General features: G+C 37.2%; 1 protein-coding gene across 12 annotated transcripts in view; it reads left to right on the top strand.

Annotated features, from left to right (window-relative positions):
- Positions 1 to 24,928, top strand: part of dlg1a (discs large MAGUK scaffold protein 1a) — a 131,069-nt gene that overhangs the window by 73,024 nt on the left and 33,117 nt on the right. For 8 of the 12 annotated variants that reach the window (XM_082189509.1, XM_082189514.1, XM_082189519.1 and 5 more), the window contains 7 exons: positions 5,898 to 5,951; positions 11,706 to 11,756; positions 12,378 to 12,502; positions 14,547 to 14,716; positions 14,846 to 14,982; positions 17,047 to 17,191; positions 19,408 to 19,534. In XM_082189509.1, the coding sequence (XP_082045635.1) occupies positions 5,898 to 5,951; positions 11,706 to 11,756; positions 12,378 to 12,502; positions 14,547 to 14,716; positions 14,846 to 14,982; positions 17,047 to 17,191; positions 19,408 to 19,534 (809 nt within the window). Of the gene's footprint in view, positions 1 to 5,352; positions 5,452 to 5,897; positions 5,952 to 11,705; positions 11,757 to 12,377; positions 12,503 to 14,546; positions 14,717 to 14,845; positions 14,983 to 17,046; positions 17,192 to 19,407; positions 19,535 to 24,928 lie in introns of all 12 variants that reach the window. The other 4 variants (XM_082189512.1, XM_082189516.1, XM_082189513.1 and 1 more) reach the window with 2 other exon arrangements.

The following is a 24,928-nucleotide window of genomic DNA, read 5'->3' as shown; positions in this document are numbered from 1 at the left end:
AACCACATATATCGTACAGCAAGTTTAATGGGATGTTCCATCAAAACCCCATGAGCTTAAATGAATGACCACCATCCAGCTGTCAGCACTGTAGGCTCAAATTAAATAACACAGAACTGTGCAAAAGATCTTACAGTGCAGGTACAAATTGAGATTAGTTTTGAATATTAGTTGTAAAATAAGGTCATAGCGAGGCTCTGCTCCGCCATCATATGCCCTGATACACCGCACCGGCCCATTCGCCCGCCCTCTTGCTAAGCATCTAATAGAGATTGCGTTCATCCTCTGTGACCTCTCACTTTGTGACCCGTGTTAATGCTTTGAAAAGCGAATCAGACTACAAAAAGCCTTGTGAATCTCAACCGTTGGATGCAAATCTGCTGTTGTCCAAAGCGCGACACGCAGACCGTCCGGACGCCAATGCTGAAATCAAGAATGGAGCATTGATTATTCATGCCTGCAGAAGAGACTGTGTGCTGTCATGTGCAGTGCCCATTGGAGCTCATTAATTGGTGAGCAAGTGCAGGGGGATGAGAGCGAGTGAGGCTGAAAGAGAGATAGACGGTGAGAGAGGTTGGCAGAAGAGTGGAGCCAGGGGAAAAGGACCAGATTTACAACCACGGTGTGTCCTCTCTTCTTCCCGATTGCTCCGCAAAGTAAACGCATCACTCTTCAGGCTGCGTTCTCCATCATTTCACCTGGCGTCCACCTGATAGTTTGCCGTGGTGCCCTCTCTGCTTGGAAAACAATGACCACCTATAGCAACAACCATGAATACTGCTGTGGAGCTTACGTGGACTGTCGGACCGGGGTGACGGAGGTGGCCAACTGCAACCATCCCAGAATGCAACAGAGGGTCGGACACGTGCACAATACGCTGACCCGAACGCCGCGGCAATTGGTGCAACAACCGCAATTTCATCATCATTTTCACCACCATCTGCACCAGCAGAACCAACATCAGCATCAGCAACAGCAACAGCAGCCTCACCTGTCTCAACCCACCCTGCTCAACTTCCAGCAGACTCACCTGGAGTCCCACAGCGTTCCACAGTACAGCTCCTGCACCCTTCCAGCCTCCACCAAGAGCAGAGGGAAGTTCACCAACCTGAGGGATAGTGTGAAAAAGAGCCCCACCAAAAGCACAGCTAAAGTCAGAGCTTCTTCCAGTGCCTTGTGGCTTGCCAATTCTTGGGGCACGTTTTCATTGGATAAGGTATGTGGGAGTCTTATTGAGAGATGAGAGGTGTTACTGTAGAGTAGTGCACTGGGGGAGGAGGTTGAGCTGTGAGGAAGTGAATTTCAGATAATGCTACATTGTTAATCTGAAATGTCTATTATATTGTGTTGATGATTATATGGTTGTTTCTCAAGATTTATTGTCAGTGGTTGCCAGGGCCTTGCAGACATGATTTTGGAGGTGGAAGTGATATAATGTAAAGATCCAGGTTCATGTCATGTATTGAAATTAATTGACAGACATGAAAAAAAAATGAAAAAAAGGTACATATACTACAATTCAAAATTTCAGGGTCGGTCATATTTTTAAAGAAATTAATACTTTTATTCAGCAAGGATGCATTAAATTGATCAAAAGAGACTATGTTTCAACATTGATTATAGAAATGTTTCTTGAGCAGCAAATCAGCATTAGAATGATTTCTGAAGGATCACGTGACACTGAAGATTGAAGTAATGATGCTTATAATTCCGCTTTGCCATCACAGGAATAAATTACATTTTAAAATGTATTTTAAACTTTAATGCTATTTCACAATATTACTGTTTTTGTTGTATTTTTAATGACAATTATTTTTTTATTTTTTTGCCTTGATAAACATGGAGACTTTTTAAAAGAAAACATTAAAAACCGACCCTTACAAAATGTTTGAACTGTAGTGTGTATGTTTTTAATTTATTTTTGATGTAGTTTTTTTAATTGTTGGATCCTAACCAGCAAATTAATTTTTATTTTTTTTTGGAATCTGTGTCAAAATATGAGATTTTTTTTGGTCATCATATTGACACATTTTGTAAGCAGTGAACATATTTGAAATCTTTTATACACATTTTACACTGTAATGGTTTTTGAAAAGGAATTTTGGGATAAAATCATCAGTATAATATTAATATCTTTTATAAGTACATGATTTATTAAAAAAACGTAAAATATTATTTTTTTTTTTGTATTATGCGGGAATTAAATTGGGGTATGTTTTGGATTATTATTCATTTGAGACATTGGTGGGAGCTTTAGGCTGAACTCTAAACCAGTCTCTCTGATCAATGCTAATGATTGATTCTAATTTTAACTCTGAAATCACAGGCCATGACTACTGTACAACCGCCATATAGCATGCAGTGTAAATAGATTCTTATATAAGTTACTCTGGTCAATTTAGGCAGGACAACATGCGCTCATGTAAAAAGTTGTGACTGAATTGGTGATGTCTTGTGTGCTGTTGTCACTCAAATATAGTACCATAGTACATGCCTTAGTCTCAAGTCTCTGCCATAACCCCGAGTGTGAGGGTTAGTGAAACGGAAACCCTTTCTAATTAGTAGTTGCAGTGATGTGTTTGTTTTTGACTGGGTGAACTGGACTGTTGTAACTGAATATCCGTCTCCTCTGGCTGTGTTGTTGGGGCTTGGACAAGCGCCTGTGGATCAGATCGCTTTTGTTTGGGAACGCTGACACAGACGGGCTGTGTAGAGGGGCCAGTTTCAGCGGATGTCTCCTCACTGACAGCATGGCAACACACTCTTTTGCTCCTGTAGAGCTGGAATCTGCTGAACTCCCATAGATATCTGCTTGCGTCAGATCCTCTCTGCACGGTCCACATCATGTAGGCTACATTGTGTTTCTATTTCATTTCTGAATTCATGATTATAGCTTCAATTCTGAAATGAGATCTGTCAATCAAAGTCACTTTGACCATGGAAATATCATGGAAATTTTGAGACAAAATGGTTTTGAAAACTAACACGGGCTACAGTATGTAATGATAGCTATCTTGCTGGCTAGCTGTTTGTCAACACAAAATCTTCCCAACATAAACTTTTGACAATTAACTATCTGTAATACATGCAAGTAAAAGTTGTGTCTTCCATTTAAATTAATTTAACGTTTAGTTTTATCATAATGTAATGGCGTTTATTATATAATTTATTAATTTTGATTTAGTTAAATAGTGACCAACGAGGCAACTAATTAGTACAGCGTGGCAACGGTTTAACTAAAACGAGGGAACAAATGAATAACATGGCCATAAATTAAAAAGTCATGGGAACTAATTCTTAAATCATGGCTACAATATCTTTTAATGTGCTTGGCTCTGTACTTCTAGAATCAAAACTGTGGAAAGAATTTCACTGTTCTGTATGGTTGTAAAGCTGGATGGATTTGCATAATTCTTTTTTTTAAAGGGATAGTTCACTCAAAAATAAAAACTTTCTGTTAATTTACTCAACCTCAGGCCATCCAAGATGTAGGTGTCTTTTTTTCTTTAGTTGAACAGTAAAGAAGATTTTAAGCTGAAACCATGGTCCTTTGTGATTCATAAAATGCAAGTCAATGGCTGCCATCACTTTGAAAGTCAAAAAAAAAAGTTTCAGGCAAAACAAAATTAGTACCCGTGGCTCCTGCCGATACATTGAGGTCTTATCAAGCAAAACGATCAGTCTGTGCAAGAAACTAAACATTATTTACATTATTACCTATATAATCCACAGCCTCTGCAAACGGTTCTGAGCTTGTTCATTGCAGTCTGGAGCACGAGCTAGCGATGTATACGCAGGAACTCAAACATTGGGAATCTCTGAAAAGTCTGTCTTCCCGATTGAGATCGCACAAGCGAATGTAATCTTAATTTTTTATATAGGTTGCGGCATCCAGGATAAGCACAAGTAGCACTTTGATGAACAATACAACGCATGCGTCCTTCCTCTCTGTTGTAAACAAACATAGCGTCAGCTCACGTGTGAGTGAGTTTGCTCCCACACATACTGTACGTCATTATGAGACAGGAAGCTCGCGCTCCAGACCGTTTGCTGAGGCTGTGGATTACAGCTAATAATATTGTAAATAATTTTCAGTTTCTTGCACAGACCGATCATTTCGCTTCATAAGACCTCAATGTATTGTAAGGAGCCATGGGTATTAATTTTGTTTTCCCTTTGTATGTTTTTTTGACTCTAAAAGTAATGGTAGCCATTGACTTGCATTATATGAGGCACCAAGAACCAAGGTTTCTGTTAAAAATCTTCTGTACATTTCTACTGAATAAAAAAGACACCTACATATTGGATGGCCAGAGGGTGAGTAAATAGATTTTTGGGTGAACTGTCCCTTGAAAGGAATTGTTGGATTTCCAGATAGAAATTGGTCACAGTGCACTTCAGTTTTGCTTAGCAGTTGTTGTAAATTAATGTAGACTGTTTAGTTCAGGTGTGATGTAGTCTGAAGTTTCTCTAGCTGGCACACATTTTCAACCTGCAGAAATAAAAATGACGGTGGCTTTTTTCATATATAAAAGGAAGAGCTATTCCTTCTCAGCCCTGCACAACAGGATGCTGATTGCTGGACTGGAGATTTATGTTTAGCCCTGTTGAATCTTGAATCACAGTTATATCTAAAGAAAGGTTTGTCCTTCAAGCGAGTCACAAAATAGCATCACAAATCCTTTACATTGATGGGGATTCTATCACAATTTACACTTTTAAAGCTCTTTTGCTAATACTACTGAATACAATAAATATTATTGTATTGAGTGTTTCATTCCAAAACTGTTTGCTGTTATTTATTGATTTTTAGTCTGTGGAAAACAAAAGGAGAATATGATGGTTCTTCAATTGGTTTTTAAACAACATTTCATAGTGGCCAGGTCTTTTTTTTAAAGTTTTTTTTTGAATGAAAGTAATTATTATCCACTATGCTTCAAAATTGTCCTTTTGTGTTTCACTGCAAAAAAATAACAGTAGAATTGAAGTAACAGAGTAAATATTGTAAGAGTATTTTAAAGCTTATTTATAAGATCTTTTTAAAGATTATTAAATTTCTTTTATCTCTTTTTTTCACCCTTTACGATCTAACTTTTATTCTGTGAATAATGTAAATTGAATGTTTAAGAGACTTTTGCTAATAAAAAAGAAATGACAATCTAATGTTACAGACTAAGTCATATGATAATTTTTTTATTGTATTGTTTCCATTACCTCATCTTCTCCCTCTCTGTTTAGAATTCTGTTCAATATCTGTTTTAATTCGTTTTTTGTTTTTTTTGAGAATTCGTGAAAATCAGTACTGCTGTGTGTCATCTGGTCTGACCTTTGACCTCCACTGTCATTGTTTAGCAGGCAGATGTCATTCCTCCCTCCGCTCCCATAATCCCTGTGATCCCTATCCCACCCGTCCCAGCCGAGACCACTGCCATTCCAGCACCCACGTCACAGGTCTTTTTTTCCTCATGTTTTCACTCCACCCACTCAACGATGGTCCTCTTGACTTAGAGAGATTACAGAGAGAATGCTATGTTATATTGCTGATGCGCACTTGTACCTCAAAAGCAATTGTGCAAGTGAAGCGTGTGATACATGTTTGCTGAAGGATTAGGTCTGCGCTGGTTGGTTATGCCACTGTATTGCATATTCTGCAATATGTTATGCTGTGTATGGATACAGGCTGTGCTGTCAATCTCTTGCAAATGCCAGAGTAATACTGTATCAGCATGCCAAGAGTAAGTGATGCTTTTTTTCTTGGGTCTTTTTCTTATCTTTTTAAATAGTTAACTGTTCATTTCACTATTTCATTCTCAGTAGGTTAGGGGCAAGAAGTAATGTGCACAGTTATGGGTCTTGATTCGTATCAGCCCAAGTATTAATGAATGTTTCTTTTGCAGGCAAGCCCAGCACCGGTGGTGGTGAACACAGAAAGCCTTGACACCTCACCCTATGTAAGTCCATATGTATGTGATGCATCTCTTCATGTACTGCACTTTGTGAAGAGTTAGATTATTGCAGAATGTTGTGAAGTTTGTAGAATATTAAGTGACTTTAAAGAAAGTCATTTTAAGGTCCTTTTGACTGTCACTACAAAAACAATAAATATTACATTGAATATATAACTTTTTTTCTGAGAAAGTAGTCTCAGCAAAGCTGCATTTATTTCATGAAAAGTAGAGTAATATTACGAAACAGTATTACAATTTAAAAAAGCAGTTTTCTATTAAAAAGTAATTTGTTCCTAAGATGGCAGAGCTGAATTTTTTATCAGCTATTACTTCCGTCTTTAGTGTAACATGATCCTTCAGAAATCATTCTAATATGCAGATTTTTTGCTCAAGAAGTATTTCTTATTATTATCAACGTTGAAAATGATTGTCCTGCTTAATATTTTTGTAGAAACCCTGATTTACTTTTTTTTAAAGCTGCTTTGATTAATAGAAATAAAAACAGCATAAATTTACTTAAAATAAAATGTCTTTACTGTCACTAAATCAATTTAATCTGTCCCTGATAAATAAAATTATTAATTTCTTATTCATTAAAAAAAAATCTTACTGACCCCAAACTTATAATATTGTGAGGATGTTTTTTTTATTTCCAATATGATGTTCAAAAACACACAAAAATAAGATGGTGTCCTGCGTGATGACAATGAGGATGCGGATTTAATTGAATCATAGGTCAGAAAATAAGCAAATTAGAGCTGTGCATTATTCTTAGTGTTTTTTCACTTTCAGTTGAATACCAAACTAAAGTCTACAAATCGGTTAGAAAATGTTGACTGATTTAATGACTTAAAAACAGAAGAAATGAAATCATCTTTAATCAAAAATATGGTCTCTCGATTTATTCACAGTATATTAAAGTTTCTGTTTATTCATAAATGTCGAGTCGTTAATATTAAGAAATGTAAAATGTTTTTGTAAAATGTTGTAAAAACATTTAGGAGATAATTTCCTTGTCTTATATTCTGAAGTTCCCCTACAGCAGTGGTTCCCAACCTTTTTTTGTCTGAGACCCCCTTTTTCCCAAGAAAATATTTTAGGGCCCCCCTTCACATTTAATGATATTATTGCTCTTGTAAGCTTGCAGCAAGGATGACAGAATATGTTGTTTTCAAGCAAACGGTATGTTTACTATAACCAAATATGTTTATGCACAAATAATAGCCTATAATATTGAAAATACAATAACAAAAACATCAGTAGGCCCTTTGTAATTTAAAAACGTAAGCCTAGGAGTAGCCTATAAATTGGCCCTATTTGAAATGCAATAACAAAAATATTCACACTGGTGTGTAGGTAAAAAAAAAAAAAAAGTATATATAGGCTATTACTAAATGACTGCTGTCTGGGACCTCAATACTTGCATGTTATTTGTGAGGCTTTATCAATGTGAGGCTTTATTTTTGACGCTTTTGGCGCTATAGCGAGCGATAATAAACTTGCGTTTATTAACAGAATAATGCGTCTTTCGGAAGAACATTGTAGCCGGAACTACTTCTCTCTCTGTGTGCGTCTATGACGAGTCACGCAGGTACTGGGCTACTCCGCAGCGGCAGCGATCCGAACCAGTGTGAAATAGTCCCAATGTAAACACTTATTATAGGTGTACCATAGTGGTTCAGGATAAGACAAAAACACGGATTGGAAAATGGATTCATGATGAACTCGCTCATTATATAAATTTTGTAAATTTTGAACAGAAAAAAAGTTAAGGACTTTTATTTAATGCTCATTGCTCAAAACTATTCAAAATACGACGCGACCCCCCACAGAGCTCGCTGAGGCCCCCTTGTGGGCCGCGACCCCCCTGTTGGGAACCGATGCCCTACAGTATATGTGATTTTAGGTGTTATGGAGTATCCTTGTTCTAGATTGCATGTGGATTTACCTGGATTTAGCTTTCCTGTAGCTCAAACAGTAGAGCGTTGGTGCTTGCAACGCCTAGGTGTTCGGTTCCCAGGAAAGCAAGAACTGATAAGAATGTAAATGTGTACCTTGAAATGAATTGTAAGTCGCTTTGGATAAAAGCGTCTGCCAAATGCATAAATGTAAATGTAAAATGTAACTGTGGTTGACATTTATCAGGGACCCATGACACTTCTTCAACCCCATTCTTCTCTTAGTCTCAGCAGCATCTCATAATCCTATACATCCAGAGCCAGAAAGCCTGCTGAGCTGACTTCTGTCATACTTCATTAAAGACTCACTCTGAATGACATAGAGCTAAAGTCTATAAAGAAATGACCATGAGGAACTCTTGACTGACCTCATTAAATTCTCCTCATTATTAGTGCTGGAGCGTCATTCTGTTGCCATGTGACTTAACATTGCATGTTTCTAAGACTGTCGGTTGTCTGTAAATGTTTTTATGTCAGTAGATCTGCACTTGAATGTAACACTCACTGTAACAAAAACATTGCAATTTAGTGAATGACACCCAAGACAGATTCACCCAATATTAAAGGTTTGGTAGGCAATTTCGGAGAGGCTAGCAATAGCAAGCTAGCTTTGAAAGCATGCGATCCCACCCTCCCTTCAAAGCCACTTCTAAACTCTAAAACACATGAACGTACACAGCAGAAGCTGCAATGCGTCACTAGACGAGAGACAGCGTTAAATTACCTCATGTCTCAAAGCACATAACATTACAATAATAATGAACGTATACGACTTACAGAGCTCTGACTTGTACCACCTGACTGCTGCAGATTCATTTCCACATTGAAAGTGTTGACGTAGAAACGCATAAATATGAGTCTGAGGACGTGAACCGCTCCGGGTAGAACTTCACTGGTTGCCATCTTGTAATTACTGTTACGACATGGCATGAACGCAGCATAAGCCCGTTGTTTTGGTTCAGGAGGAACTTTATAAGGTGGCTGGTGTTTGTCTGCATAGCCTTACGGAACGCGCTGATGACGTGTGATGTCCGCGCAAGTATGGAAATACATATGTTGACAGGCAGGGATGACATCGTCAGCCTGAATGCAATGATTGAACGAACAATTTTTGGTCCTGAGACTTCCACAGAAGTCACCACTTCTATTATTGATTGCTATCAGGATGTGAAGAGAGTTTCAACAAGTATAATAAAGTGTTTATAAAAAAAAATTGCTTAGCCTACCTTTAGATGTATAGAGTTGGCACTCACCAACAGTAAACAACAAAAAACTTTGACTGTAAAAATAACCAAAATACATACTGTAATTGAGGTGAAAACTAGGTAAAATTAGGAATTTGAAGGGTTGTCGTTACAATATTTGTACATTTGTTCTGTATGTTTTGATAAAACATAAAACTCCCTATTTGAAAATAACAGAAAACTCCTGAAAAGTGCAGGATTTTTCTGCATTGTATTACCCAGAGATAACGCATTTATGATACAGAGTCTGCCAGCAGTCCAGCTGGTGGATTTATAGTTATCTGGCTTGTGGTATACAAAATCCAAATGGTCTTTTAATAAATAAATGCTTTTAGAATAGGGGTTTCTTTAAAGCAATACAGTATAAAGGCCAATGGTGATGTTGAACAACTCCTTGTGCATGTACTGTACGTCTATTCCTGTTTTGATTGTTCGTTATATTACGTAGATTTACTGTAGTAATAGTCTGAAATTGATCGTGTAAATGCCTGTATTGGCTCTTATCCATGTGGCTGGTTGTTTGTTGCCATAATATGCAGCATGTTAACAGCATCATAGTTTAGCAGTGCTCAAAATCTCTAAATGCTTCCCAAAGAAAAACAACTAAAGGTTATTGTCAATGGAATTACTGTCAACTGTGACAATCTGTTAAATACTATATTTTGTAATGCAAAACTGAAAAGGCCTTTTTGGATATTGTATATCCTTTTAAAACTGATACAAAAAAAGAAGAGCATTTAAGTAAATAGCATGAATGTTATTGTAGTATCATGCTGAGAGCTGGTGGCATGATTTGAGTGTAATGCTGTATTGGACAGTGTCAGTATTGACGTGCATCTCTCACTCTCCTTTAAACCCCACCCCCAGCACCACTGATTTCACAAACAGATGTTTTCAGCAGCAGTTACAGAAAGAGAGAGCAAAATTTTTTGCATTTAAGGTCTTAAAATGTCATTTAGAAGCTTAAAGCAGAGCCCCCAGTACCACACAAGCGTGTTAATGCTGATTTTTGGCCTGTTTTCATTTATCTCAAGCATTTAGTCCAACAGTTTTCTCTACCTAGGACAGCTATCCAGCCTCATTTAAATGAAACCTCATGTTCAACTCTTCCTGAGTGATGTTTGCTCCATGTACACACTCTCTCTGGTATCTTTGTCCATATCATGTGAAATTTACTGGGGTTTAATGGGTGTTACATGGTCATGAGTCATGACTTTGTAGAAGTTGAAAGATTGGATATAGTTTTACACATTCAAGGTCAGTAGGTGTTTAAGTTACGGTTACTTTTAAAACAGTGTGTTTTAAAAGTTTATTCCCTGGTGTACTTTCATTGTAAGTGTCTAACTGTGACATTTATTGAGGGACAAGTCTAAATTATTTACTGTGGTAATCAACATTATGCCCCAAATGCTTGTTGATACATCTTAACTCGTGCTGAACCCAGAACATTGAAAACGAGTGGACTGGAGTGCGTGTTGAGCCGACAGCTAGTGTCTGTGTGCTTCATAGATTTGGTTTCTGTGGCCTCTCTGGCTGAAATACCCAGTAATTGGCAAGAGATGTAATGCTGCCTGAGTATTGTAGCGCCAAGAACTGTAGAACCAGTTGAGGTGAAATGGAAGGAGTGGAAAGAGAAAACACTGAGACTTTTCCAAACAGTTTTTTGTTACATAATTAGAGCACTTTCCTAGCAACAACTTTTTATTATATAAGATTATTTTTGCACATAATCAGTCCCAGATGCAATCTGCAGACAATTTGAGTGGATTTACTATATATGGAACGGAGACTAATACTTATTGGTTGTTGAAAACATAACCAGCGAGGCAAATTATTAAATGAATATTCCTGCTGATGAACAACAAAACATCAGCAATAACACCCTCAGAAAACAAGGTCACTGGTCGGTTCCCTTTCATTTAGGTACTAAAATACACATTAAGGTACTAATACTAAACAGCTTTTTTTACCTTTTCTTTCTGAGAGCAAAAGAGATCAGAATGAACAGTCCTCTGATCTCTTATTGCTTTTGTTTTCTATGGTATAATGTTGGTATTATATGTCTGTCTATAATAATTTACAGTATTATATTAGTACATTTGTGCATTTCAATAATAGACCACTAGTGGTGCGAATTGTAGGGGAAAAAGCAAGTTTGGTTCTGATTTCTCTTTTTTTATTTTTTATTCTGGTTCCTTAACACTTCATTAGAAAAAATTCAATTTTATTGCCAAATGGTGAGAGAATCAACAAACAAAAATACATTCAAAACAATTCCTCCAAAAGGTGTGTAAAATACTTTTCACAGTCTTTGTGAAAAGGCTGCAATCAGTCGTATAATAACTTGAACTGGCGGACATAATTGTTCATGAGTCATGACACATCTATTTTTGAAAGAAAAACAAAATCTAGTAATCACAAAAACTCCTCCTGAATTATAGAAACTTGCAGAACTAATAAAAATGTTTTGGGTGACACTAATAGAGGAGGGCATATGCTCATGTTGATATATTTTGACACTGTATATTGACAAAAGTCTTTTGGTTAACTTTCAGGTGAATGGAACAGAAGCTGATTATGAATATGAAGAAATTACACTTGAACGGGTAAGATTGCGGTGACTGAAAAAAATGGCAGAAATCGCTTACAATGTCAGTAGGATTTACAATATTTAAAGGTATATGTTATTTTTATGGAGGCTCTGAATAAACTGCATAATGATTGTACAGTGAAAAGAGATGTAACGTTTTCATGCTCAGGGTTTTAAATTGCCACTCAAATGTCAACAGAAAATAGCTTGAATTACATTGTTAGGACAATACAGAATTTATTACATTTAATTTCTACTTGGGCTTTTTTAACATTTGAAAGTTGTACAGTATATGTTAACTAACATGAACTAACAATGAACATTTATAATGCTACATTTATAAATAAACATAAATAAGTTCGGAAAAAACTATTCATTAGTTCATGAACCCTAATGCATTAACTATAACTAATGTAAACGTATAGATCATCATTATGCTGTACTGTACTGAATTGAATGAATATATATCTGAATCAAATTAACAGATCAACTTGCCGTAACATTTGCATGCACATATATTTCTCCTTTGATTTCACTTTGTATTTAATAATGTCATTATGCTTAAAGGTCTAATTTTTTCTTTGGTTGACATTTTCTCCTTTTTGTTCTGACATGTTTTTCCCCCCCCTCCCTACAGGGGAACTCGGGCCTGGGTTTCAGTATTGCAGGCGGTACCGATAACCCCCACATTGGCGAGGACCCAAGCATCTTTATCACCAAGATCATCCCAGGAGGAGCTGCCGCACAGGATGGCAGACTCAGGTCAGAGAATATGTTAATACCCCCAAAGGACAAGTTCATAAGAATGTCTCCTTAGGCCTGTTACACATCGCACACATAAGCAGTGCATATTTATTTCTGAGCTGGTATGAACAGGTTACAGGATAAGTATAAGTAGCACAGTTATGTGTAGCTGAAGTAGCAGTAGTGGTAGTTACTTACGACTGCTAAACCTGCCACACGTAGAGTGCTGAATTCAGCAGAAAACATTGAAAATGCAGTAAAATGTATCATCAAAATCTTTTGCAATCTGCTAAGCACACAGGATGCTAGCATACCAGACCACGTTCCCTCGGGCAGCGCCTAGTGGTTCTGTCAGAGCGTCGTACAAGCTCAAATTCAAACACCTTTACACTGTCACACTCACTTTTTTCACTTACAGAAATAAAGTTCTGCACTTATACTTCTGCTCTAGGGTGAAAATTTTAAATAGTTACAATTTAACATAACTGTTTAATTGTAATACATTCGGCAGTCATTACTCCAGTCTTCAACATCACTTGATCCTACAGAAATCATTCTGATATGCTGATTTGATGCTCATGGAACTTTTCTTATTATTATCAACATTGAAAACAGTTGTGCTGCTTAATATTTTTGCGGAAACCTTTTGTGAAAAATGGGCGAGATCCACAGAATAAAGGGAGAAAATGTCTTCTTGTGCCTTTGAATGTCAGAATTGAAATGCAAAAAAATATTAGATTTTTTAAAGAATTCTGTCATGGAAGATGCCCCTTGAAGCTAAACACCGACGTTTAGGGTTGCAAGCCAAAAAATGGACCGACTGGATTGAAACATGCGAAGATTATTCTACTGTTAAAGCATGAATTTGTTGTAAGCAATAGATCTGCATAAAATTCATATATGCAGTGCTTAGGGACCATAATGTATTAGTTCTACAGTTACAGCATGAGATATCTAAACCTATAACATTTTTCATTTGTCTATCTCACAATTCTGCAAAATCTACTGAACAGTAAATCTGATTTAATCCAGATTAAGGTGTTTCATAGGGTATTGTCACTTGGCATGTTTGGTTCGGTTAAAACGAACCCTGGTGCGATTGCTCTCTTCATTTGCATAAGTGTGAACGCTGCCATCCAAACCCATCTTTTGGTGCTGACCAGATGGGTCTCGGTCCACTTCCAAACGAACTCTGGTGTGGTTCGAATGAAATATAAACACAACACATACAAAAGACACACATATGTACGCACAAACATGTACAACGAGCGCATTTATCCCAACACACAGCATTGTTTTGGATGTTCGGAAAATTTGGTCTCGAAATATACGTCATAAAAGCCGACCAATCAGGTTGTGAATGTATCCCTATGCCTTTAGGTTCAGTATCTATAGGTTCAGTGTTAACAATGCCAATGTGAACGCTAAACGGACCAGGACAAAAACTTTTTTTTTTGGTCCGGACCGAACTACAAGTGTGAACACACCCATAGTCTTCCCTAACTCTGGGCTTTGAGTTTAATTAAAATGAATAACCACATGGACCTAAATTATGATTCCCCTCCTCATGTAAATTTAAATGGTAACACTTTACAATACGGTTTCACTTGTTAGCATTAGTTAACATTAAGATTAATAATTGTTGTTCAATGTTAGTTCATGCGTTAACTATTGTTAACAAATGAGACCTTTTTGCAAAGTGTTACCATTTAAATATGATCCTCCTCTTCCTTGCGTTATTTACTGGAAAAGTTTGTGTTAGTTGTCTTTTGGTTTACTATTATACGTAATGTCTGTTTACTCAGTGTGTAACCCAGAAATCACATTATTTTCTGTATAGAACTGCATCCCTGTTAGTGTGAAACCAGAACGCAGTTGCGCTGATGCTTCTCTTACATGCAGCTTTTGTCTGTGGTGTAAAACAATGATAGATAATTTAGTTTATACACAAATTTAGTGTTTTGATTGCTTGTAAGTACTTCAAATGGCACTTAATCACTGTGATTTATAGCGGTTTCTTTTGACTGTTTAGTCAGTGTTCTCTCTCTTTTTCTCTGTACAGAGTTAATGACTCTATACTGCGGGTAAATGATGTAGACGTGAGAGACGTAACTCACAGCAATGCTGTGGAGGCTCTGAAGGAGGCAGGCTGCATTGTCAGACTGTACGTAAGAAGAAGAAAAGCCGTCTCAGAAAAAATTATGGATGTAAAGCTGGTAAAAGGTCCTAAAGGTAAAGCCATTTCTCATCTAAAGATTACAAAATAAAAGCCTGCTATGTATTTTTGTGTGATCACTGTTGTTCACGTTAGGAGTTCACGTTCACGTTCAGCAAATGGTTTACTCTGACCTCTGTTGACAGGTCTAGGTTTCAGTATAGCTGGAGGAGTTGGGAACCAACATATTCCTGGGGACAACAGTATTTATATCACCAAAATCATTGAGGGAGGAGCTGCCCACAAAGATGGAAGGCTGCAGATTGGGGATAAACTTCTGGCTGTAAGTATAAACTTTTCTATTTACTGAATTTATCATCTTCACCACCTTATTTAATGAGATGTACAACCTATTAATTTAGAGCTCCTGCAATTGACTTTTAGTCCTAAATATTCTGTTAAAATTTTTTTGGGCAAATACGCTGTAGGAACAATTGCATCTGACACACTAATCATTGTTAATGAATCACAACTTAAAAGGCACCTATTATGACCCTTTTCACAAGATGTAAAATAAGTCTCTGATGTCCCCAGAGTGTATGTGAAGTTTTAGCTCAAAATACCCAACAGATATTTTTTACAGCATGTTTAAATTTGTAATTTTTTGGGGCTCAGAAAAACGCGCTGTTTTAGTGTGTATCCCTTTAAATGCAAATTAACTGCTGCTGCCGGCCCAGGGGGCGGAGCTTCACGAGCTCCCGCTTCAGTCAGGACAATCTCATCTGATAAATATCAAAACAGAAACTCTCAGTAGCGTGTTCATTTTGACTCGGAGTCGGACAATAATGCCCACAGCGCCAGAGAATATATACTGTATGGAGATTAAACAGGTATAGTTTAGCTTAATTATGGTTATAACTTATTTGTCATCTGCTTTTATCCACTATTAATACAAGCCTGCTGTAGCAGACCTCGTCCGAATGATGACCAAAATATACTGATGAGTTCAATTAAGTTTATTGTACATCACACAAAAGATGAAGCGTTGGTTTTACTCCAGAGAATCACTGTAAGAACAGCTAAATAAACACAGTATAAGATGTGAGCATTAAAGTCTTATCCATAAACTCTCTCTCTCTCCCTTTCATTATCATGGAACATACACAGCGAAGTACACAAAACACTCGTTAAAACTAACAGCAAACAAATATATACACACATTTTCAGTCTGTGCTTAATAAACTGGGACAATGTAAATCCGTAAAACTATTCGATGAGCTTTCATAAAGTGCGCGTTCTCACTTTCATTTCTGCCGTGGTCAGTAACGTTAGTCCTGTCGCTCCGGAGAGTGTAATCTGGATCACGAACAGTTGGTACAGATCCATCCTCGAGTAAGAACGAGAGTAAATGAAGACTGATATGTTCATTCTGACATCCAACAACAAAACACCTCAATCGCTTAGGAGACATTCTTGTCTACAGCTGCTCAAGCGTTGATCAATGGCGGACTGTGTCCAGCTCACTCAGGGCGGGTCTATGCTCAGACTGAAGTGTCACTCAACAGTCGTGGGAGGGGCCTGCGCAATTCTACGTCACATTGCGCTGAATCTGAGAACGGCTCATTCTGAGACAGTGCTTATGATTTATTGAGATTGTAAAAAAACCACTGGGTGGATTTTTATCATTCTAGGGTGGTTTTGCTCACACACTGCCAACACACATTTATGTTCAAACACCATGTAAAAGTGAATTTTGCATAATAGGTGCCCTTTAAATTTAGTCATCATCAGGTAAACTGACCTTCGATTGGTCCTCTTCTGTCAGTTAAATATTATTGTACCCTGGCTTATAAAATTTATAAGGCATTCTTGTTTTATGTCTTGCTTTTCAAAAGTTTGGAATCAATAAGATTTTTTCAAATAATTACAACTTTTATTCTGCAAAGATGCATTAAATTGATCAAAAGTCACAATAGAGAATTTGTTACAGTATATTCTATTTCAAATAAATGCGCTTTTGAACTTTCTATTCATCAAAAAAAAAAAAATCCTGAAAAAATATATCATGGTTTCCACAGAAATATTAAGCTGCACAATGGTTTTCAACATTGATATAATAAGTAATATTTCTTAAACACCTAATCAGCATAGAATGATTTCTGAAGGATCATGTGACACTGAAGACTGGAGTAATGATGCTGAAAATTCAGCTTTACCATCACAGGAATAAATTGCATTTATTAAACAGAAAACCTCTATTATTTTTGCAGTTTTTACTGTATATTTGATCACATAAATGCAGCCTTGATGAGCATGCAAGATCAGTTTCAAAGACATTAAAACATCTTACTGACCCCACACTTGTATAGTGTGTGTGTGTTGCATCTGATATATTCATCTTTTACAGGTGAATGCTGCTTGCCTTGAAGACGTCACTCATGAAGATGCCGTGACTGCCTTGAAAAACACCCCCGATGTCGTCTATTTAAAAGTGGCGAAACCTACTAGTGTCTTTATGAATGATAGTTATGTTCCTCCCGATGTCACCAGCTGTAAGTAAGCTTATCCTGAAACATACTGTATTCTTCTATCTTTTTTTTTAGACTAAGTCTATTACCTACATAGGAAGACAAGTAAATGCATGGGGATGTTGTCAGTATGGTCAGAGAGTTAACAAACTTGCCAGGCACTTTGCCTCAGTTCTGTGGTCTTTTGTTGGTGTCCCATGCTCACAAATGGCTTAAATCCCATCTCAAATCCGCTATAGACAGCACTTTCTACTGATGGGGGCAGCAACTCATGAGGACGGCCAGTAAAATTGACTGTGCAAAGTGCTGAGTGATGACAGTCGATAATGTAGCACCTTGGTGATGTTCCAGTGGCAGGCCAGATCCCCCAGCATTAGATCCTGAGAAAGGAAGCTGTCATTAGGGCTTAAAGGCATGAAGGACAAAAGCACATTTAATCATGAAGTGCATCACGTGGCCAGCTCCCCTATCTGGCAAATCCAGCATCAGTATATGTAAAAATCAGTGCGTGTGTGTGTGTGTGTGTGCAGAGGGAGTTTTGAAACCATGTAAGGATATCTGCACATGTAGACATGCGAGTCATGCGAGTGCGCACAATGTGATTTCTTTTTTCTCGGAAGGCGTAAACAGAACAATTTCATTAGTGATCTCATTTCATTATATCTGTCATCCAGTCAGGCAATGCGTAGGGCTTTGACACGTGAAGGACTGTTTGATGAGAATTAAATAAATGGGTTGTCGATGTCTGCAGTTAGTAATTGCCCAGTGAGTACCCTTGACTTTATTACACTTTACATCTGACACAGTGAAATAAGGACACATCTTTTATAGTAGGGACATCAATTATGGAGACTTAAAAGGATTTTGTTTGCACAAAATGAAATTTCTGCCACCCTCATGTCCTTTCATTTACATTTATGCATTTGGAAGATGCTTCTTTCCGAAATAATTGCACTAAGATATACATGTATCAGTTTATGGATTCATTGTAAATCAAACTTAAGACCTTGCTAGCAGCATTCTGTAGTCAGTCTAATGTTTAAGCTACTAAAATTTTGTTATTTTGATCATTTTATTTTAATGTGTCCTCCTTACACAACTAAGTAATGAGTAATATTAATTAACAACATGTACATAGGGTTTGGTTTAGTGTTAGTTGCTTGTAACTATGTATACTGTAGTAAATGCATGTAACGTACTGTAATAAGGACACATAAAAATAGAAAAGTGATACCGTTATTTTTTTATGTGGAAGGCAACAAGGGATTTTTGAAGAATCTTTGCTGTTCTTTTTCATACAAGCACGGTTGCTTACACTTTATTTTAAGGTGTCCTTGTTACAGTGTAATTATACATTTAAGTACTGAGTAATATTAATTAATTATGTGTACTTATACAGGTTTAGGGTTAGGATTATGTTTGTTGTAGGGTTAGTTCCCTGTAATTGTGCATTATTTATAGTTATTACTATAGTAACGTGTAACCAGGTTGTAAAAAAAAAATGTCTGAAGCCAAACAATAGCTTTGTTTGAGGACCAGCCTGAAATTTTGTTAAATATTCAATGCTCTCTTCACCAAAGCTCTGAAAAATGAACGCGTTGGTGCATTTTCTCAAGGTTTAATATCATTTATGCCAAACGGTATCGTGTCGTAACCAAATGGCCTACCAGAATATGTAAAATGGAGAATGAGATTTCACAACTTTGTCTGTTCCGCACACAAAGCTATTGTACAGTATGTTTTCAAAAGTTTGAATACAGCTCACAAGCCACATGGACTGCTTTTATGGGTTCTTTTGGTCCTTTTTGGAGGATCTTTCTATTCATCAGAGAATCCTGAAAAATAGTTTTCAACATTGACAGTAATACTAAATGTTTCTTGAGCTCCAAATCAGCATATTATAATAATTTCTGAAGGATCATGTGACACTGAAGACCATTCCCATTTCCATCACAGGAATGAATTACATTTTAAGATAAGACCATTAGTGTTTGGAAGAGAGGTAATGTACTAGGAAGAAGTAGTAGTTTGTGCTTTAAGCACAAAGAGAGTGATCAAATAAGATTTTAACATCCTTGCTAGAAGTACTTTTACACACCAAATATTTTCAGCAATTTTAGTCTTTGGAAAGTCTGTAAATGTAATTTTTCACATTAATACATATGACCTCTTCGAACATTGTCAAATGAGTTTTCATCATTACATCAATAACATTATATTTTTGTGTTTTTGATTTTCAGCCTATTCCCAGCACATGGAGAACCATATCAGCACCCAAAGCTATCTAAGTCAGCCATTAACCCCCGCCACCCCATCTCGATACTCTCCTATCTCAAAAGGCATGCTGGGAGATGATGAGATCACAAGGTGAGCCTTTGCCCTCCCAATTTCTTTGTCTTCCTAATCATGACTTTTGCCGTACTGTAACATTTGATGGCTTCGGGTTCAGAGGCCATCTGTGCAGTTCCTATTGTGCATTATGATTCCTTCCCCTTGCGAAGTGAAATTATCGTTTATTTCAAGTGAAAGTTAATACAGATCATGACTTGCTCTTAAACTATTTCTATACAGTCTTATCCTTTGATTTCACTCGCTCTCATTTTTTCCTCACTCTCATCACATCTTAGGCTGCTTTTTTGCTTTCTGATGCTTCTTTTCTCTGTATCACCCTCCTGAAATTTGGAAGATAATGCTATATAAGTTTCATTACATGTAGCTTGGTGTGAAGACAGCTTCATAATTCTGGTGTAGGTACTGTATGAGAATAGCTTTTCTCTACACACAAGATAAGCCGCCAAAGGTTAATGGCATTCTTAGTATATTTTTTATCTCTGCATAATGGTTCATGGCTTTATATACTACAAAACAGACTACATTAAACTCTACACTCACACACAACTACTCACATTAGATGAGTTATTAGTTGGCATGTCCTCATTCTGCTGAAAGGAAATCATCTTGATTTAGGGATTATTCCCTTTATCTCCAGTTACTGAGGTACAATAATTTTTGTTATGAATACTCATATGATAAATATTGAGCACAGAAATGTCTAAATTTTTACTCTATTTCCAGTAGCAGTGCACACCTATGACCGTCAGTGTAGTTTAGTAGAATTCAAAATTCAATTAATCCAATATGTGTGTGTGTGTTGCTATAAACTACCAGTCATAAGTTTGGATTCTGTAATGTTTTTGTAAGAAGTCTCTTATGCTCACCAAGACTGCATTTATTTTTATTAGAAATACAGAATAATAAATATATATTGTGAAATATTTTTACAATGTAAAACTTGTAACTCTTTTCAGCTATAATATATTTAAAAATTGTATTTATGATTGCCAAGCTGAATTTTCAGCAGCCATTACTCCAGTCTTCACGTCCGCCTGTAGTCAATAATTTGATCCCTTAAAACTCATCTTTGATCACCAAAATAGATATTTAAGTTTTTTTTCTTGTGCAAAAAAAGCTTGAATGTAACTCTACACCCTTGCTTCATTTAATATACGTGGAACCATGAATATACAAATTAGTCTCCACCTCCTCTCAATCACACACGGTCAGAATAGCTGATCCACTTGCTCAACTTTACTGTAGTTAACGCTACACGATGGCAAGTGGAAATACTGGTTTAATTCAGCCATATGCTGCATGTTTGAATGCAACTGAATTCAGAAGAAGTGGAAGAGTGAGTTATACAGGCTCGCATACAAGCTGATGTATCAGAAGGGTAAAGCGTTTTATGTATCGCTCTCTACGACGTCGGACACTTAACATGTTTAGCCTTTTGCTTGACTACGTTATCAATATGCTAATAATGTGTTGTTAATGTTACAAAAAAACATGTTCCCGTTCACCATCTCAGACAGCTGCCTTCTAAAACTCAGCATCCTTAGAAATGCTCTGAACAATTTAGAGCGTCAGTGGAGAAAGGGAAATAGTTCATCATAACATCGTAATATACATAATTCACCCGCTATATTGCTAAATATACCCAATTTTTTCATATCAACAGAAAAACATACCGGGATAACCTGGCTTCTCTTGAGACCCCCCTGCTTCGCAGCATAATTAATGATATGCTGAAGCCCGCCCGCATGTTGATGTGATTCATTACAACATATTTGTGACGTAAAGAACACCAGCGATTTCAAACCGTGTTTATTAGACTATCTTTGGTTCACTGCAGTTTTAATGAGAAAATACTCAGCAATGGTGTTGACTTGCTTTTCACCACAGGGGGTCTTTCAGTGTCACATGATCCATCAGAATTCATTCTAATATGCAGATTTTGATCACAGGAAATATTTCATACTGCAAAAGTCCCATAAATTCAAAGTGAATAATCTCATCATATCCATGTCTGAATTGTAAACTCACTTGTCTCACTTTTGCAAAGGAAAGTTTAGGTTTTTTAAATCATTTGTAAAATATTACAAGAATTCGAGTGCTGTTGTTTACTCTGCGTTCTTATGTTATTCAGAGGTGAAGGTCTTTTTGACTGCAAGCTTTTTGAATTTTCCAGTTGGTCATGACAATTTCTACCTGATAAAATTTTTTACAGCTTGGCATAACTAACAAAAGTATGTTCATTATAAAAATAACCATAGAGTTATACAATTTTATTCCTTTTGCAGGTCTAGAAATCACATTTTTAAATGTAGACTACCTAATATTTCCAGACAGTGAGAACCCTGGTTTTTCAAAGTATAGAAAAGAAAAAACAGTTGTTAAGGTGAAGTAAAATAAGAAATATATTTTAATTTTATAATTGTTTTTAACTTATTTTAATGCTTGTTTTCTCTTATTTTCAATCATTTTAAGTCCTCTTGAGAACCACTGATGTAGGGCATTCACAAGGACACATGCATATTAGGGACATATGGCAGATCACTCACAGTGTTTGTTGGACAGTTTTAAATGTCCTCTGGAGAGCTGTTGAAGATATCACTTCATTTAGAAAAAAGCCTCTTTGCTGTGTCCTGTTCTTTCTCATTCACCTGATTTGTTTGCTCATTTCGTAAGAGTTGTTGTCAGTAGCGATTCACGAGTGGTATTATGAGAGAGAGAGAGAGAGAGAGAGAGAGAGAGAGAGAGAGACTGTGCAGATGATTTTGGCCAGACCACCATATATTTTATCCAGTAGAGAACAGTATATACTTATCAAGGACACACACACATACTGACTGGTGTGCTTTACCATATTTAATCCCCTTTAATCATGGGGATTTATTTCCCATTGGAAGAATTCACCAAATACGTCATATTGATGTTAAAAACAAACAGCCTTTTACGTCATAAGCTGGCGTCATGATATGACCAACCAATCTGTGAAGTCAACTTTGGCAAATCTGATAAGCTTTGAATTAAGACTTAATTCTACAGGATGGGTATAAAAATACACTGTTTTATAACTGAGATTTGTCAATGTCACTCAGATTCTCTACTGAACCGTTGTTCTTAGAGTTTTAAGGGTTAAAAGACACGTCTGTAGCCATGTTGAGTGAGTTTTTTTTTTTAAAACGTGCGAATGCTACCGAGCCAGTGATTTGAGGCTGTGCTGCCATCTACAGACTACCAGATGCATGCTTCACAAATATGCTGTATATTAGGCAAACTAATATTTATGTAATTTCTTCAGCACTGGCACCAAAAATCCTGCTGAACACTTTTATTTCAGGCTCCCTGTTTGGCTGATCAGGATGATCAAATATTTGTAAAGCACCACATCACATTTACATACAATTTGAACTGCAGATATAAGAAAAAATGTGATGCACCTTTGCAAATTGTAAGAGCATGTATCTCTCTGATGTAGTTCATGTTTTGTACACTAGAGGGAGATCTGGTCAAATGTATTTTATTTTTTTATTTTTCTGGGATGGCAAATAATTAATGCAAGAGGATGTTGCTGTTATGTATATTTAAACCTGTGTGTGTATATGTGTGTGTGTGTAATATACATACATACACACACACACACATATATATATATATATATATATATATATATATATATATATATATATATATATACACACACACACATACATACATGCATACATACAGTGAGGAAAATATGTATTTGAACACCCTGCTATTTTGCAAGTTCTCCCACTTAGAAATCATGGAGGGGTCTGAAATTGTCATCATAGGTGCATGTCCACTGTGAGAGACATAATCTAAAAAAGAAATCCAGAAATCACAATGTATGATTTTTTAAACTATTTATTTGTATGATACAGCTGCAAATAAGTATTTGAACACCTGTCTATCAGCTAGAATTCTGACCCTCAAAGACCTGTTAAGGCTGGTTCACACGGCAGGATAATTAGGCCGATTTTAGCCCCGATTCACCCCTTCCGACAATCTTAAGGATGCTCCGATTATCGTAAAATAATCTGATCAGATATTCCTGCCGTGTGTGGTGTGTTAAGGCTGCTCTCGTCTGCTCGGAAGGACGTCGGGACCGCTCCGATCTCAAATCGGGGATATCCAACATGTTGGATTTATTTGGCCCGATTTCTTCTCGTGTGTGGTGTCCCCCGAGCACGCAGCCTGTGGACTGTGGAGTGTAGCCAATCAGAAAGCGAGGTGACGAGGCGGCGAGGAAACACCGGGAAATATAATCAAAACAGCTGGCGGCATGGCGCACCAGAAAGTCCGGTGGACGTCAGAGATCATCGCCTTTTCTTTTGATAACGTTTTTTTTCGGTTAAAAACAAACTATTGCCACTGCATCCTCTTCGTCCGCCATGATTGTTTACTCTGAAGTCACGTTTGATCTCGAGGTATTTTGCGCGATTTCCCATCTGATCTGGGAATGCTCGGGAGTCAAATCGGTTCGTGTGTGATGTGTTGATTTTGCCGTGTGGCTGCGCACCACACACTGTACGACCAAAACTGTTAGACCCGTGATTTTTTTATCCCCGTGTGTGGGGTCTCTCAGGTTTGGAAAATCGGCCGACAATTTTAAAATCGTCCCGTGTGAACCAGCCTTTAGTCTGCCTTTAAAATGTCCACCTCCACTCCATTTATTATCCTAAATTAGATGCACCTGTTTGAGGTCGTTAGCTGCATAAAGACACCTGTCCACCCCATACAATCAGTAAGAATCCAACTACCAACATGGCCAAGACCAAAGAGCTGTCCAAAGACACTAGAGACAAAATTTGTACACCTCCACAAGGCTGGAAAGGGCTACGGGGAAATTGCCAAGCAGCTTGGTGAAAAAAGGTAGCCTGGATGCCAGCCGAACTTAGACCCGCCCACAAAATTTTTAGGTCGGGAAGTTCGGTCTGGACTCGCTCCGATGAGGAGCTATTATGCCCGAACAAAAATTGTTCGGACCAATCAAATTGTCAGGGCGGGCTTTATACGATGATGGACAGATGAGCAACGTAACGTAATCATCCACGTCACCAACGAGCGCTTGGGTTGAATTCGTTTACAACAAAGATGACTGCCGCTCGAGTTCACACTTACAAATAAGTCAGATAGAATAAATGCATATTTGGCGTGCTGTCCGAGGAGAGGCTCCGGGCGTGAGAGTGAGTGGAGAGATGCTGAAAACTGTCAAGGAATGTTAGGTGAGTTGACATAGTGAATAAATATATGCTTCCTCTCATGCTGATAGTGTAGACGGCAATTGTTTGATGACAAGTTGATTGGATTGATTATTTGAACGTGCTCCTCTCGAACTTTGTTTATAAAACATTATGTGTAGATTCCGCCATCGCGTCTGTTATAGAAGATATCGAC

The sequence above is a fragment of the Leuciscus leuciscus genome (genome assembly GCF_965113295.1).
Source record: "Leuciscus leuciscus genome assembly, chromosome: 14".
In the NCBI taxonomy this organism is placed as follows: Eukaryota; Metazoa; Chordata; class Actinopteri; order Cypriniformes; family Leuciscidae; genus Leuciscus; species Leuciscus leuciscus.
Note: the sequence above shows the minus strand (reverse complement) of the source record. Positions and strands in the feature narration are given on the sequence as shown.